The sequence below is a fragment of the Chiloscyllium punctatum genome, chromosome 37 (assembly GCF_047496795.1).
Source record: "Chiloscyllium punctatum isolate Juve2018m chromosome 37, sChiPun1.3, whole genome shotgun sequence".
Taxonomy (NCBI): Eukaryota; Metazoa; Chordata; class Chondrichthyes; order Orectolobiformes; family Hemiscylliidae; genus Chiloscyllium; species Chiloscyllium punctatum.
This window is the reverse complement of record NC_092775.1, coordinates 53,413,552-53,430,087: the sequence shown is the minus strand read 5'-3', so window position 1 is coordinate 53,430,087 and position 16,536 is coordinate 53,413,552. Positions and strand designations below refer to the sequence as shown.

General features: G+C 42.6%; 2 protein-coding genes and 1 long non-coding RNA gene across 4 annotated transcripts in view; 1 reads left to right on the top strand and 2 right to left on the bottom strand.

Annotated features, from left to right (window-relative positions):
• Positions 1-1,834, bottom strand: part of LOC140463110 (PRELI domain containing protein 3B) — a 29,460-nt gene extending 27,626 nt beyond the window's left edge. The window contains exon 1 of the mRNA XM_072556837.1: positions 1,676-1,834. Coding sequence (XP_072412938.1) covers positions 1,676-1,707 — 32 coding nt within the window. The 5' untranslated portion in view covers positions 1,708-1,834. The remainder of the gene's footprint in view (positions 1-1,675) is intronic.
• LOC140463112 (uncharacterized) lies at positions 1,587-16,528 on the top strand. Its single transcript, XR_011954612.1, has 2 exons — positions 1,587-1,954; positions 14,248-16,528. It is a non-coding gene; the product is annotated as an uncharacterized lncRNA (long non-coding RNA).
• ctsa (cathepsin A) overlaps positions 6,570-16,536 on the bottom strand; it is a 48,193-nt gene continuing 38,226 nt past the window's right edge. The window contains exons 14-15 of one of the 2 annotated variants that reach the window (XM_072556835.1): positions 14,730-14,831; positions 6,570-6,698 (exon numbers count right to left, since the gene is read on the bottom strand). In XM_072556835.1, the coding sequence (XP_072412936.1) occupies positions 6,582-6,698; positions 14,730-14,831 (219 nt within the window). In that variant the 3' untranslated portion in view covers positions 6,570-6,581. Of the gene's footprint in view, positions 6,699-8,193; positions 10,763-14,729; positions 14,832-16,536 lie in introns of those variants that run through there. The other variant, XM_072556836.1, reaches the window with a different exon arrangement.

The window sequence follows — 16,536 nt, the reverse complement described above, 5'->3', positions numbered from 1 at the left end:
TGTCCCTGATCTAGCCACGTCTCCGTAATAGCCACAACATCGAAGTCCCAGGTACCAACCCACGCTGCGAGTTCACCTACCTTATTTCGTATACTTCTGGCATTAAAGTATACACACTTCAAGCCACTCTTCTGTTTACAGGCACCCTCCTTTAAGATTGATGCCATATTCCTAACCTCATTGATGCCATATTCCTAAATTATTTTTACAGAATGACAGTATCTACAACTTTTGTTATAACAGTCAATATATAAACTGCTACATAGACCACTTGGAGCGAGTAAATTAGACTCCAAACTCTGCAATTTGTACACAAAGTAACTGGATATGTTGCCACAATATAGAAACCTTTGTGGAGATGCATGAAGAACTTTGTGCTGACTGTAAATTACAGTCAAAACACTTAGGTTCTGAATTATCAAGTGAGGTGTTAAGCCTGCTTCAAACTGAAAATTATTTTATTTTTAAAAATGTATTTGACCTGTCAAATTCTCCTCCACTGGTATGGAGTCTTGCTGGAGTATGATTCACATGCACAGGATTTCCTGAATGCAAACAACGTGTGTGGGTCAAATGAGAACATTAGCAAATTATCTGTGGCTAGTATCACCATGAAATGTAATGGTGTCTACCAGCAACAATCCTTGGCTAAGTTTAACCAACTCCCAAAACCCTATCTACCTTCGACAAGGCACAACTGAAGAGTGTTGGAATACTGCATCTGAGGAGCAAGAAAATTGACACTGAAGGCCCGAAACATCGATTTTCCTGCTCCTTGGATGCTGCCTGACCTGCTGTGCTTTTCCAGCACCACTCTGATCTAAACTCTGGTATCCAGCATCTGCAGTCCTCACTTTTGTCCAGTGTTGGAATACTCCCCAGTTGCCTGGATAAGTGCAGTTCTAACTCAAAATGTTCGACAGTATCTAGCAGCCCGCTTGATCATCGATCCACCCATCACTTTTGCTGTTAACCACAGCGGCATAGTGACAGCAGTTTACACTATCTACAAGATAATTGCCTCAAATCACTAAAGCTTCTTCAAAAGCACCTTCCTAACTTGTGACCTCTACCACCAAAGAGGTCAAGGGCAGCAGAAAAGTAGGAACACTACCACCAATAAGTTTCCCTCCAAACGTATTGTTGTTCCTTCTGTCTCACTGGGTTAGAACCCTGAAACTTGCTCCCTAACAGCACTTTGGGCGAATATACAGCTAATGTTTCAAGATGACAGTTCACCAGTTTCTCAAGGGCAATTATAGACTTGGACAACAAATGCTGACCTTCCATCACACTCACATCGTGATACATTTGTTTCCCCCTGTCATCTCTGACAGAAAGGAGAACAGTTTACTTTGTGAGTTAGTCATGGCTCCTCTCTGCACCACAGAAACACTGCATCCCCAGGACAGTGACAGGTGAAAGTATGAACCAGCTGTTAGGACAGGCAGAGTTTAGTGAAGTGAGGTTGGAAGGGGCGGGCCGTGGGGGGTAAGGGGCAGTCACCGTGACCACCCACAATGATGGATAAGAGCGGGGCGCTGCTTCCCCCGGGGCCGACTCCAAACACTAACCGGCGCTGGAAAAGCACAGCCGCCCAGGCAGCATCGGCCCCGTCCAGAACCACACACAGTCTCCCAACTTCAGGGCCAGGGCCCGTGAGGCGGTCACCTACTTGAAGACATGCTCTGAGGTCCAGATCTTCATTTTCTCGCCAATCTCCCTCTCCCTCTCCCTCTCCTCCTCCTCGGACCGGGCCCGGTCTCTCGGAAAGCCTCGTCCAGGACCCGCCGGCCGGCCCCTGACGTCAGCACGCTGACACGCGCGTGGTTCCTGGCGTCAGCACGCGGGCGTTCGCAGGCCCCTGACGTCAGCACGCGGGCGTTCGCAGGCCCCTGACGTCAGCACGCCGGGTCCCCGGATGCTTGACCCTACGACAATGGCCTCCGGGTGGGTGAGTGCCCGCGTTATGGCGCCGTCTTTGACCTTCACACTGTGGGTACCTCTGTCAGCGTTCCCTGTTCTCAGGAAAACCACACACAGCCAGGGAACGCTGGAGGAACCCAACAGCTCTGACCGTTTCCATGTGAAGAAACAGAGTTCATATTTCCAGACCATGAACCTTTATTAAATGGTAATGGCCGGAGGGTCACTCCGCCTCTGGTTAAAAGTGACGCTGATCAAGCGGCCTGCTGTGTCCGAGATACTGTCGAACATTTTCAGTTAGAATTGCGCCTACCCAGGCGACTGGGGAGTATTCCCACAGTCTTGGTCATACTCCAATCAGACCACCCCAGGAATCTCCTCTGCACACTCTCCACTACAGTCACATCCTTCCCATATCAAAGGTGAATCGCCCAAGCTAAATTACCCACAGTGTTAGTGGATGTGTAGGTTTGCTGCATTAGGCAGGGGGAATGTAGCGTAATAGGGCAGGGAATGGGTCTTGGTGGGATTCTCTTTTGGGGGGGGTGGCGTGGACCTGTTGGGCCAAATGGCCTGTTTCCACACTGTATTAGTGGTGCTGGAAGAGCACAGCAGTTCAGGCAGCATCCAACGAGCAGCTCGTTGGATGCTGCCTGAACTGCTGTGCTCTTCCAGCACCATAGAACATAGAACAATACAGCACAGAACAGGCCCTTCGGCCCACGATGTTGTGCCGAACTTCTAACCTAGATTAAGCACCCATCCATGTACCTATCCAAATGCCGCTTAAAGGTCGCCAATGATTCTGACCACTAATCCAGTATTTGGTTTTCAGCATCTGCAGTCATTGTTTTTACCTTGTTTCCACACTGTAGTGATTCTCTGATAAAACAACATTCGATGCAAAGTCACAAGATTATCTACTCTCTATGAGCTAACGTTTGGAGAATGATTTCGGTGGAAATTCATCATTGGAATCTGCTCTAGAAGTGACCTGAACAAGAGGGACATATTGCACCCAAAGTGGAAGGGGACTAATATAGTGGCAGGGAGATTTGCTAGAGCTGCTCAGGAGGATTTAAACCATTAAGATTGAGAGGGAGGGATGAGACCCAGGGAGATAGTGAGGAAAGAAATCTGAGACTGGTACAGTTGATAAAAGAAGCAAGTCAAAAAGTTAGGGACAGGACTGGCACCTTAATGTTCCACAATACAAATGCTACAGGAAGGACAGAAAGGGAGGCAAGAGAGGAGGGGGAGAAGAGTTTTTGATAAGGGATACATTACAGCTGTACTGAGGGAGAATATTCCTGGAAATACATCCAGGAAAGTTATTTGGGTTGAACTGAGAAATAAGAAAGAGATGATCACCTTATTGGGATTAATCAGTCAGTCAGAGGGAAATTGAGAAACAAATTTTGTAAGGAGATCTCAGTTATCTGTAAGAATAATAGGTTGGTTATGGTCGGGGATTTTAACTTTCCAAACATAGACTGAGACTGTCATAGTCTTAAGGGTTTAGATGGAGAGGAATTTGTTAAGTGTGTACAGGAAAATTTTCTGATTCAATATGTGGATGTACCTACTAGACCTACTCTTGGGAAATAAGGCAGGGCAGGTGAGTGAGGTGTCAGTGAGGGAGCACTTTGGGGCGCGTGACCATAATTCTATTTGTTTTAAAATAGTAATGGAAAAGGATAGACAAGATCTAAAAGGTGAAGTTGGAGAAAGGCCAATTTTGACAGTATTAGGCAAGAATTTTCAAAAGCTGTTTGGGGACAGATGTTTGCAGGTAAAGGGACAGCTGGAAAATGGGAAGCCTTCAGAAATGAGATAACGAAAGTTCAGAGACAATATATTCCTGTGAGGGTGAAAGGAAAGGCTGATTAGTCGTTCAGCATTCTCTATACTTAAGAAATTGAGGATTTGGTTAAAGGAAAAGGAGGAAACGTGTCAGGTATAGACAAGATAGATTGAATGAATCCTTAGAAGAGTATAAAGGCAGGAGGAGTATACTTAAGAGGGAAATCAGGAGGGGAAAAAGGGGACATGAGATAGCTTTGGCAAATAGAATTAAGGAGAACCTAAAGAGTTTTTACAAATACATTAAGGACAAAAGAGTAACTAAGGAGAGAATTAGGCCCTTCAAAGATCACAAAAGCAGCCTGTGTGTGTGGAGCTGCAGGAGATACTAAATGATATTTTGCATCAGTGTTTACTGTGGAAAAGGACATGGAAGATATAGAATATAGGGAAATAGATTGTCACATTTTAAAAAATGACCACATTAGAGGAGGAAGTGCTGGATGTCTTGAAACACATAAAAGTGGATAAATCCCACGACCTGATCAGGTGTACCCTTGAACTCTGTGGCAAGCTAGGGAAGTGATTACTGTGTTCCTTGCTGAGATATTTGTGTTGATAGTCACAGGTGAGATGCTGGAAGACTGAAGGTTGGCAAACGTGGTGCCACGGTTTAAGAAGCAATGGTAAGGACAAACCAGGGAACTATAGACCAGTGAGCCTGACGGTGGTAGGCAAGTTGTTGAAGGGAATCCTGAGGGAAGGATGTACGTGTATTTGGAAAGGCAAGGCCTGCTTAGGGATAGTCAACATGGCTTTGTGTCATGTCTCACAAACTTGATTGAGTTTTTTGAAGTAACAAAGAGGATTGATGAGGGCAGAGCAGTGGATATGATCTATATGGACTTCAGTAAGGCATTCAACAAGGTTTCCCATGGGAGACTGATTAGCAAGGTTAGATCTCACAGAATACAGGGAGAACTAGCCATTTGGATACAGAACTGGCTCAAAGGTAGAAGACACAGGGTGGTGGTGGAGGGTTGTTTTTCAGACTGGAGGCCTGTGACCAGTGGAGTGCAACAAGGGTCAGTGCTGGGTCCACTACTTTTTGTCATTTATATAAATAGTTTGGATATGAGCATAAGAGGTAGAGTTAGTAAGTTTGCAGATGATACCAAAATTGAAGGTGTAGTGGACAGCAAAGAAGATTACCTCAGATTACAATGGGATCTTGATCAGATGGGAATGGGCTGAGGAGTGGCAGATGGAGTTTAATTCAGATAAATGTGAGGCACTGTATTTTGGGAAATCAAATCTTAGCAGGACTTATACACATAATGGTAAGGTCCTGGGGAATGTTGTTGAACAAAGAGACCTTGGAGTGCAGGTTCATAGCTCCTTGAAAGTGGAGTCATAGGTAGATAGGATAGTGAAGGCGGCGTTTGGTATGCTTTCCTTTATTGGTCAGATTATTGAGTACAGGAATTGGGAGGTTATGTTGCAGCTGAACAGGACATTGGTTAGGCCACTTCTGGAATATTGCATGTAATTCTGGTCTCCTTCCTATCGGAAAGATGTTGTGAAACTTGAGAGGGTGCAGAAAAGATTTACAAGGATGTTGCCAGGGTTGGAGGATTTTAGCAATCGGAAGAGGTTTAATAGGCTGGAGCGTTTTTCCCTGGAGCGTTAGAGGCTGAGGGGTGACCTTATGGAGGTTTATAAAATTATGAGGGGCATGGATAGGGTAAATAGACAAAGTCTTTTCCCTGGGGTTGGGGAGTCCAGAACTAAAAGGCCTAGGTTTAGGGTGAGAATGGAAAGATATAAAAGAGAGACCCAAGACTCAACTTTTCACACAGAGGGTGATACGTGTATGGAATGAGCTACCACAAGAAGTGGTGGAGGCTGGTACAATTGGAACATTTGAAAGGCATCTGGATGGGTATACGAACAGGAAGGGTTTGGAGGGATATGGGCCGGGTGCTGGCAGGTGGGATTAGATTGGGTTGGGATATCTGGTCGGCGTGGATGAGTTGGACCGAAGGGTCTATTTCCATGCTGTACATCTCTATGACTCTATATTCAGATTTGCAAGGAAAATCCAGGCCTAATTAAGGCCTTTGCAACTTAAAGTGTAAAAATAGGGGTGCAGAAAAGACTACAACTGCAGTAGCAAGTATGGGAGGTTTGACATTGGGATGGAGTTACTTGCACATGAAATGGTGAAGCCCTTGCAGTGTAGTGCTAGCAGTCCATTACTTGCTCCATAGGCCATCCTGTTTTGGAGATGGACATCTAGTTTTTTGGTATATCTGATGCTGCTACTGCTCCTGGCATACACTTTGTTTTTAATTGAACCAGCTTGACTCGATAGAGCAGAATATGCCAGGCCAATAGGATACAGATTGTGTTGGGGTAATATTCTGAGGACCCACAGCAGATGTCCAGCCTCGAGATACTAGAACGGTTTGAAGTCTATCCCGTTTATCCCACTGATAGAGCCACACAGTATGATGCAGGACATTTAGATTGTGAAGATGAAATTGTCGCCCTAAAGACTGTGTGGTGGTCATTGTTACTGATATTGTCCATAAGACCATCGAAAATGCAACAGGGATAGGCTGTTCAGCCTCTTAAGCCAGCTGGGTCCTTCCTTGGGATCATGGCTGATCTGACATTCCTTCATATCCACTTGCCTGCATTTTCCCCATAACCCTGATTCCCCTATTGATCATGAATCTGTCTGAGTCTTAAATATACACAAAGACATTGTCCCCACACGTCTGTGGCAAAAAGTTCCAAGGTCTCAACCTTCAGAAGAAATTCCTCCTCACCTCATTATTGGTGCCTCTTTATTCTGACAGATCTGTCATGGTCAGATACATCTGCAGCAGGCAGATTAAGATCGAGTAAGTTTTTCCCTGTAACAAAAGCAAATTACTGGAGAAAGTCAGCAGGTCTGGTAGCATCTGTGGAGAGAAAGCAGTGCATTGAGTCCAGTAAGCTCATTTAGAACAGATTTTTGTTTTTGTTTCAGATTCCAAGCATCTGCAGTTCTTTGGTTCCCTCATCACCTGCTATGGACCCAGTCTAGCAGCGATGTTCTATAGGGCCTGACCAGCTTAACCAGTAGTACTGCTGCCAAGACACTTTTGGTGATGGACATTGTAATTCCCCTCCCAGTAGTACAATCTCTGCCCTTGCAACCCTCAATGCTAGTTCAACAGTCAAAGGAAGGTATGCAGTCAGATGTCCTTGTCCATGACTCTTCATGGGCTCTTTAGTCAATGTTGAGGTTGCCCAGAGAAACTCCTTACCAACTGTATGCCACTGTGCCACCACCTCTACTGGGTCCTGCCAGTGGAGCAGGGATATTGGGGCAGTACAGTGGCCGTGGCTAGCACTACTGCTTCACAGCACCATGGACCTAGGTTCGATTCCAGCTTCCGGCAACTGTTCTTCCTATGTCTGCGTGGGTTTCCTCCGGGTGTTCCAGTTTCCTCCCACAGTCCAAAGATGTGCAAGTTAGGTGAACTGGCCAAGCTAAATTGTAGGTTCAGTGCTTTAGTTAGGGGAAATGTAGAGTAATAGGGTAGGAGAATGAGTCTAGGCAGGCAGGTCTTCAGTGGTCGGTGTGGACTTGTTGGGCAAGTGGGAATTCTATGATTGGATGGTATTGGTGGTTTCTGAGACTTTATCTGTAAGGAATAATTCGGAGTGTTCAGGCTATTGCTTGACTAATCTTGTGAGACAGCTCTCCTAATTTTAGCAGTAGATCCCAGATGTTTGTAAACAGGGCTTTGCAGAGTTGACAGTACTGTGTTTGCCCATGCCATTTCCTGTGCCTTAGCTGATGCCAGGTGGTCTGTCCAGTTTTATTCCTTTGCTTTACTAACATTTGACACAACTGATGGCTTACTCAGTCACTTCAGAGAATAATTCAGACTCAACTACATTGTAGGTCTGAAGTAGAGGGGTTTTAAATTTATTTGGAAGTGCAGACAGATCTTTAGTTTAATGGCTCATAACTGACACTTGCAAAAGTAGAGCACTCTCTATTGCATTAGAGGGTCAGCCTCAAGTTTGTGATCACATTTCAACCTGTCACTTCAAGTAACCAATGAGTCACATCTGACAGATCGAGTCTATGTAGTAAGAAACCAGTGGAACTCTTGGTGTAGCATAGTATCCCTCTCTCTGCCTGTAATGCCAGCTTAGAGTACCATGCCTGGATTTGGTGGCCTAGTAATCTGTAGCCACAATGTGACTGTGCAGATTGATAATCAGCCTGTAAATCCTTCCAAATGCCTGGAGGCAGGTAGTAAGAGTTTGTTTGGGTGGGGTGGGGGTGCACTGGTCAGCCATTCTGCAAAAAGGGCAACAGCAAATCACTCAGCATTTTGCCCATAAGCATGGGCCAACCTTCAGAAATGAGGAAAGCACATAGTAAGAAGCCAACAAAAATTCTCAAAAGAACATTTTATTAACATGTCTGAGTGTCTAATTTTGTCAACATTAACATATTAAAAACGTACAGCACATCTCAGACACTGTCGGTAGAGGTTACCCAGCAAAAAGACAAAGCAATGTTATTTTAGCCTTCAGGGAATGTCTACAGATAAAGTGTTGACCCCCATGACTACCACCAGAAATAGTTAGCTCTCTGCTCAGTTCACAACAGATTTGTGCCCTCTTTATTCCTTTCCTGAAATCAACCCACCTATCTACCATCCAGCAACCCAGACATACATTCTATTTCCTTCAACCTTACACTATCTGCTTTGGTGACTTTTCCTGCTCACCAACTTGAAACTCTACTAGCCTTTGGTGGGCAGTCAGTTTCCCCTCAATACCCTCGTGTTTTAATATTTAACCTGGGCTCCTCTTTGTACATAATTAGACTGAATATAAAGAGACAAAGCTAGATTAGCAGTTTATTACAGCAGAGTAATTCATGTCTGAGAGCAGCAAAGTTTAGAGATAAGTCTTCAGTTTAGACTGTGCTTATTTCACCTTTCTAGCATCACTTAATCAGCAAGCTGGCAATTGTGTGTGCAGCCTTAGAATCCTATTAATTGAGAAGCTGATGCACAGCAACAGCCCTCTATGTTGCCTGTGAATGAAAGAGAAGATTCCTTCTTGTCAGACTCTAGGCTTTTCCATTGCCATTTCTGACAGACCAGTTAGTGAACACAGTACACAGTACCAAGAGGGGAGGGAAAAAAAAAAATCACAATGTCATAAAGATGCTGTTTTTATAGCAGAGAGCCATTCAGCCCATCAAGTTAATGCCTGTTCTTTGAATTCACTAAGTCCCATTCGCCCACTCTTTCTCAATGCTCTGCATCGATTTTGCTTTTCAAATATATATCCCATTTTATTTTAAAGTTACTATTGAATCTGCTTCCAATACTCTAATACATTCAGCTTGATAGTTATTCAGGTTGAAAAAAAGCACTTTCCTCCAAAACCCCCTTTACAGTAATAGGGAGCAGGTATGAAGCTAATGGGTGGTGAATGGTTAGTAATCATGGTCATTGCCATTTTGAAACCAACAACCTGAGGATTTAGCACGAGTGCAAATTGATGCACAAATCCTGATGTTGTGGTCTGTCATTGACAGTTCTGTCACGAGGCGTATAATGGGCCAATTCGTATCTTCCAACTTGAGCCAGTGATCAATTAAAATCAATTGAGTTGATGAGAATTTCCAGTCTCATCACTGTTTAACACCCTATCAAAGTAAAGCTCCAACATGAAACAGGGTTTTCAAAACAGTGATCTGATTCATAATTAATACTGAACTTTGAGTAAGTAATTTTATAATTGGAATATTGTTTAGTTCCTCCAATACATTAATAACTTTTTAAAACAATCAAAATTAACTATTTCTAAAGTTTGTTCAAGTACTCCACTTACTCTTATTTGCATGTCCCAACTCAGTAATTGGATTATCATTTTTCATTTCCTGTTTGGTACCTGCAAGTAATCTTTAAAACGAAGAATTGCTTAGATGGCTTAATCATATCCCTGTGGTTCAATGTTGGACATCTGTTATAGAACACTGTCAATTGCTCATTGAAAGAGTTAGAAGGTCTCACCACGGATTGCTAGAATTGTTCAACAAGGTGCTTTGTTGCAAACAAGAAAGTCTGGACCAATGTCACAGCAGCACATGGAGGATGGACAGCTCAGAGGCTTTCCTGTGGGTCCGAATGCCCCCAGATTTACAAGAGAAATCAAATCAACAGGAAACAATAGGTGGCACAGCAAAGCACAAAATTTAAAGTTGCACATACTCCCTAAAGCCCGGCCTTTGAACATTCCATTTCTTAGGTTGAATCAAAATTTGTTGCTCGAAATTTGCTGAATCATTTCAAGATAGAGGAATCTCATTTGAATTTCTAATGTCATCCATAACATACTTAAACAACTTAGCATTTGTAATACTACCATGTTAAAATCAAAACCGGATTTAAATTTAAGCTCAGTGCAGGAGCCAGGATTTCAGAAATTGTCCATTTTGTGATTTCTGGTTAATTGTTTTTGGGACTTTACATTGGCAGAAGCACTGTTGACCTCCACCCCCACTTCAGGTAGCTAAGCACAGCAATGTGCTATTAACTACATGGAGGCTAGGCCTCAGAAGTGTACACTTGATTGCAAGGAAAATCATTTCAGGAGTGTGCCATAATCAAAGAAAGCACTTAAAATATTTACAGAAAGGTCTCAAACATAGACAGGACTTGGTTTAGAGTGTGTCAGGAGGCAATTTTCAGTTTGGAAGTGATGGTTCATGAATTGTCCATAGCCCTCCAATATCAACACTCAATCCTTCAATTTATTGCCTCAGAACACACTTGAAACTCTTTTCCTTCTAGTTGCACCTTTGTCCAGCGATATAACCTCAATCTTCAGATTTCTTGGTGTAGTTCATCTTGGGTCATTGTCAATATGGCTCCTTATGAAGGAAACGACTAAAAAATGTAAATGCAGCCAGAGGTTTGTCTGTTGGCACCATGTGACCTGCTCCCTGTCAAAGATGGGACAAAATAAATTAAATGCTCTGTTGCAGTGCAACACCCAACTATTCAAATCTACTTTCTTCTTCTAAACTTCCTCAACTGCTATCAGAGGGACCAACTCAATTCTTTAATGTGATCAAATGATCATTCTGTGCAAAGAGTGGACAGACTAATTTCAATCCTGTGGCAAAACAGAGGTTTTTGAACATGGTAAAACATTTGAACATGCATTTGATTGTATGTTTCTTCAATGTCAATTGTCTTTAAAGCAATCGAATAATTTTAGATCTTTATTTGTAGAACGCAAACTTTCCTTACCTGTATTGGCTATACTGCAATTCCGGCCCTATTTGTTTAAATGATGCAGCTATTGCACAATTTTCTTATAATGCGAGATTGCATAAAAATGGAACTGCCACGTTATATCAGAACAGACTACATATAAAACAGAAGTAAAAGTTGGCCACTCAGACTCAAGTCTAGTCTGCCCTTCATGTCATGGCTAGCCTGTTTGTGTTTAGAATTCAACACTCCCATCTACCACTCTTGATTCCCCTACCTAAATAAAAAAACTACCTTTGCCTGAAACATTATAGGTTGGCTGCACAGCTGATTTGTGATGCAAACTGTGCAGGTTCCAAGGAGGACCAGAAGTGATACAATTCTCTGTATAACTAAAACAACCTTACTTTTAACTGTCGTTTGTTCGACGCCTAAAGCCTCTGCAGAATTCTGCAGTTGTTTTTCATTTGGTCAACACTTTTTATTCATCCTGCCAAAGTGAACAGTTTCACATTTTCTCATTATACTGGCAGATTTATTTTTGTTGCTCACTCACCGTTGGGCTGCATTTTTCTTATGCCCTCGTCACAACATACTTTTCTATTTATCTCGGTGTCAATATGACTTTAGTTACACTTTTGCTCCCCCCAAATCATTAAAAATGTTGCAAAAAGTGAAGGACTCAGCACTGACCTGCCAATCAAAGAAAGACAGTTTATGTAATACTGCTTTCTGCCAGCTAATTTTCTACTCACGTAAATCTGTTAGTCCCTGCATCACTCGCTCCTATTTCACACAATAATCTTTAAAGTGACACCCTGAAAAATGTTTTCTTGAAATCCAAGTACATTATACCTTCATCCTTTATCCACATGTCCACCTTAAAGGAGCTTTCAATAATTTAGATAAGACATTATTTCTTGTGCATATGATGACTCTTCCTGATCACCAAGATTTTATCTCCCCATTGCCCAGTTATAACTGGCTTAGAAATCTAGTTCAACACCGTCCCCATAAACATCAAGCTAACTGGTCTACAGTGTTGTTTTCTGCTCACTCCCTTCTTGAATGGAAGGGTTATATTTGCTACTTCCTAGTCTGATGGAACCTTTCCAATTTTCAAACATTTGATAAATATTATAAATTTATCTACAACTTGATCAGCCACCTCATTTACAACACTTAAGGTGAAGTCCATCTGGAAACATTTCATGGAATTTTACAGGGCTATCATCAGATAATACTTTCCATCAGAGCTTAGTAATAGATTCTTAAGAGGAGAGTGGCTGGAATAAATGGGGCAGTTTGAAAATTTGAAAACTAAACTACAAGATAATGAGGTAAAATATCAAAAAGATGATTTTTAATGTCATTGCCTCGAGCTATTAGAAAAGCCACAATGCTAACAGAGAGGAAGTTTTAGTATTTTGAGTTGGTAACAGTGAAGGAATGACAATATATCATATATACTAGAGTAATAGTAAATGGGGTTGACTACTACAAATATTAAATGGATACTATTTTTGAGGGGCTGAAATTCATACCGTATCATTAGCAGAAACCCAATTGATCTCTAAATGAAAAAAAAATGAATTATAGGTCATTCTGAAAATCCAGAGTGGCTCACAACAGCCAGTAGACTGGAAGTACAGCAGAAAACCAGCAGACTGGAAAGCTGGAGCGGAATGTGATATCCGGCAAAGAACTAGGGTCAACTTTTACACAAGATAGATGGAAAGCTCCAGATTTGGCCAAAACAGGAGGTCGATTTTTACATGAGATTGACTATTACTTGAGTATATATGGTATTTCCAAGTCAGGGTAGTGAGTGGCTTAGAGGGTGAACATGCAATTGGATGTGTTCCCATGTATCTACTGCTCTTGTCCTCCTAGATGGAGGAGGGTGCAGGTTTGGAAGGCTGCTGTCAAAGGAAACTTGGAGTTAGAACAGTGCATCTTGTAAATGGTACAGTGTGTCTGGGTTTAACCCATTTAGCACGACAGCAGTGGCACACAACATAATGGAGCATATTCTTAATGTGAAGGTGTGATTCTTACTGACGCAGTCATGATCGGGTGTATCTATGACAGATAGATTAGAGGAGGTCAAGCAGGCCATTGCTTAGTTTTCCCTGACTGCCATAGACCCAGTTGAGCAGAGATGGTATAACTGAAACACTCTTGGGTGGTGGACATGTTGCACAGAATGTGCAACATGTAGAAGTACAGAACATCTCCAGAACACCATGCACGAAACAACTCCCCCCAAAGACATGCAGGTCCTGGGACACCTCTGCTACAAAACCCTTACCATCCGATGCCTGGAGGAAGAATGCCTCATCTTCCGCCTTAGGACCCTCCGACCACACGGGATCATTGTGGATTTCACCAGTTTCCTCATTTTCCCTTCCCCCCCCACCTTATCTCAGATCCAACCTTCCAACTTGGCACCTGCCCTCTTGACCTGTCCATCTTCCTTCCCAGCTATCCACTCCGCCTCCCTCTCTGACCTATCACCTTTATGCCCAATTTTACCTACCTATCACATTCTCAGCTACCTTTCCCCAATCCCCCAGGCTACCCACTCATTCCTGATGAGCAGCTTATACTAGAAACGTTGATTCTCCTGCTCCTCAGATGCTGCCTGATCGGCTTTGTTTTTCCAGTCCCATACTCTTCAGTTCTGAAATCCAGCATCTATGGTGCTCACTTTCTCCCCGTAGCAGATTCATCAGCGTGGCAAGGGTGGTAGGTGATAACGAGCAGATTACTCATGTTTGACCCGACACCACAGACATCATGGGGTCCAAAGTCAATGTTGATGGCCAATCCCCCTGACTGTATAGCACTGTGCCATCACCTCTCTGCACCTGATCTGCTGGAGAGAAGGGAGATAGCCAGGGATGTTGATGGTGGCATCTTTGGAATTGCGTGAAGTCCACGAATATAACCACACTGACCTGTGCTTGACCAGCTTAAGTGGCTGCTATTGTACAATATAGCAGAGAATACAATCTTAAGCAGTGAACTCAAATGTTAAATCCCAAAGATTGCCAACAGTCCCCAAAAGATGAAATTCTGTCCCTGAAAATGAGTATTGAATTTCTCTTTGCCTTCATTAATCTATTGGTTATGAACTGTTAAATCTCAAACTTCTTGAGGTTGTTTTGCAAAGGCATAGATCAGAAATATTTCTCATTTCTGTCCACAGATACTGCAATACCCGTTGGCCTTCTCCAGCATTTCTTGCTTTTATTGAACACAGATTAGATTTCCTACAGTGTGGAAACAGGCCCTTCGGCTCAACCAGTCTACACTGACCCTCTGAAGAGTGCTCCACCCAGATCCATTTTCCTCGAACTAATGCACCTAACACTATGGGCAATTTAGCATGGCCAATTCACCTAACCTGCACATCTTTGGACTGTGGGAGGAAATCCTCAGACACGGGGAGAATGTGCAAACTGAAGCTGGAATCGAACCTGGCACCCTGGCGCTGTGAAGCAGCAGTGCCCACCACTGTGCCACCATGCCACCCTATAGCAGGGGGACTAGGCCATTTGGCCCCTCAAGCTTGCTCTGCCAACCACTTTATGCTGGATCATCTATCTCAAAGTCATTTTCTAGCACAACCCATCTATTTCTCAGTAACTTTAATATCCAGAAGTTTAATTCACACTAATGCACCCATACCTTTACTGTCAAGAAAGCAAGGTTGCCAAACTCCTTGACAAATCCTCCCACCTGATCACCGTTTCCATCATCATACAGCCAGGTTCGACGGTTCACGGTCACCTAAAAAGAAAACAAAAAACGGGTTGACACAGAGACCAAGCTTACAACACAATAGACCCAGAAGTGCCAATGCATTGTGAACAAGGTCAGAAAATAGAGGTCTTTTCTACAATTCATTCAATTGATGATGGTATCAATGGCTATGCTAGCATTTATTACCAATCCAGAGAGCAGTTAAGAGTCCACCACACTGCTGTGGGTCTGGAGTCACATGTAGGCCAGACTAGGTAAAGATGGCAGTTTCCTTCCCTAAAGGACTTTAGTGAACCAGATGGATTTTTCCTGACAATCAACAACAGATTCATGGTCATCATTAGACTGTTAATTCCATATTTTATTGAATTCAAATTCCAGCATCTCCTGGGATCTCCAGTACCCCAGAACATATCTAGGTCTCTACGATAATACAACAAACCATTGCCTTTCTATGGCCAGTCTTAAGCATAAAATTTGCTTTGCCCAGATTGGAGAGAGATTCCAAGCCTGCAGCTCCTTCCCTCCCTCAGCTGACTCCTCCACCTGTAAATTAAAGACTGAATGCTCATGATTACTGACAGCTGACTGGCACTATTTCAGTCCTTTGTGGTTACAGCTACATGCAGCACTGGAGTTGATCCATTTAAAGAATGAGCAATGTAATTTGCAAAGCAAGATGGCTCAAGGTCCAGATAAAATAATAAAGTATATACAATAAAAGCAATAATATTTTTCATATAAAACTGCTAAGTCAAAACAATAGGTAGTATGAAGTTGTGCTGAACAGATATTGCTCATAAGTAACAGTTTCAGTGAATCAGGATTCTGTGTTGCACAACTTCTGTTTATGTATCCAAAATTTAAACAGCAGTTTGAAAACTAGCACAATGTCCCACTTCCCCAAACTCGAACTCTGCACATTTGGAGCTCAGTCTACATTTCAGACTTTTTATTTACCTGCTCTTTTTGTGGAGGTGGAGGATGCAGAGATTAACTACAATTTTCTCTCCCTATTACCAATCAATAAAATTCAAATCCAAAGACTGGGTTATCCCAAGTTCTTTGAGAGAGGAATCAAGCCCTAACCATAATTCACATACTGTCCCTGTCCCCACCCCCCCCAATAATTACGTTTCTCTTGCTATGCCTGGTCTCCATTTGGAATGAATTAATTAGTTCAGGGTCTCTTACAGCAGGGGAAGCAGCCATTTGGCCCATCATGCATATGCCAGCCGCTTCCAAAGGGTTTTCCAATTATAACCACTAAGATATGGTGAAGGTGGGAAAGTTTAAAATTAATCCGATAATGAATGTCAGAGTAAAGGATGTGATAACAGTTTCATTAATTTTTGGAATGTACCTGTGCATATTGAAACAATATTCTGTATCACTTGCTTACAAGGCACAAGACAACAAACAGAACCATGGTAATGGTCCTTACAGCTGGTGCCTCAACTCATCATCATTAGGATCCAATAGAAAAACAAATGGAATTCTTGACTGTTCCTGCTCATTTCCCTGTTGAAATTCAGTGTCTGCTCATCCTTTTAAAAATGTTTCTTTTCAGATGATTACAATGCGATAAAGTTCAGTTCACACCATTTTTTTTGTATAATATCTGAAGCAGCACAAAGATTTCTGCTGTATAAATCATAACCATTTCATTGCAAATTGAGAGGACAGTTCATGCGAATTTGTCTTTATAAATGGAAAACACAATACTATTCTG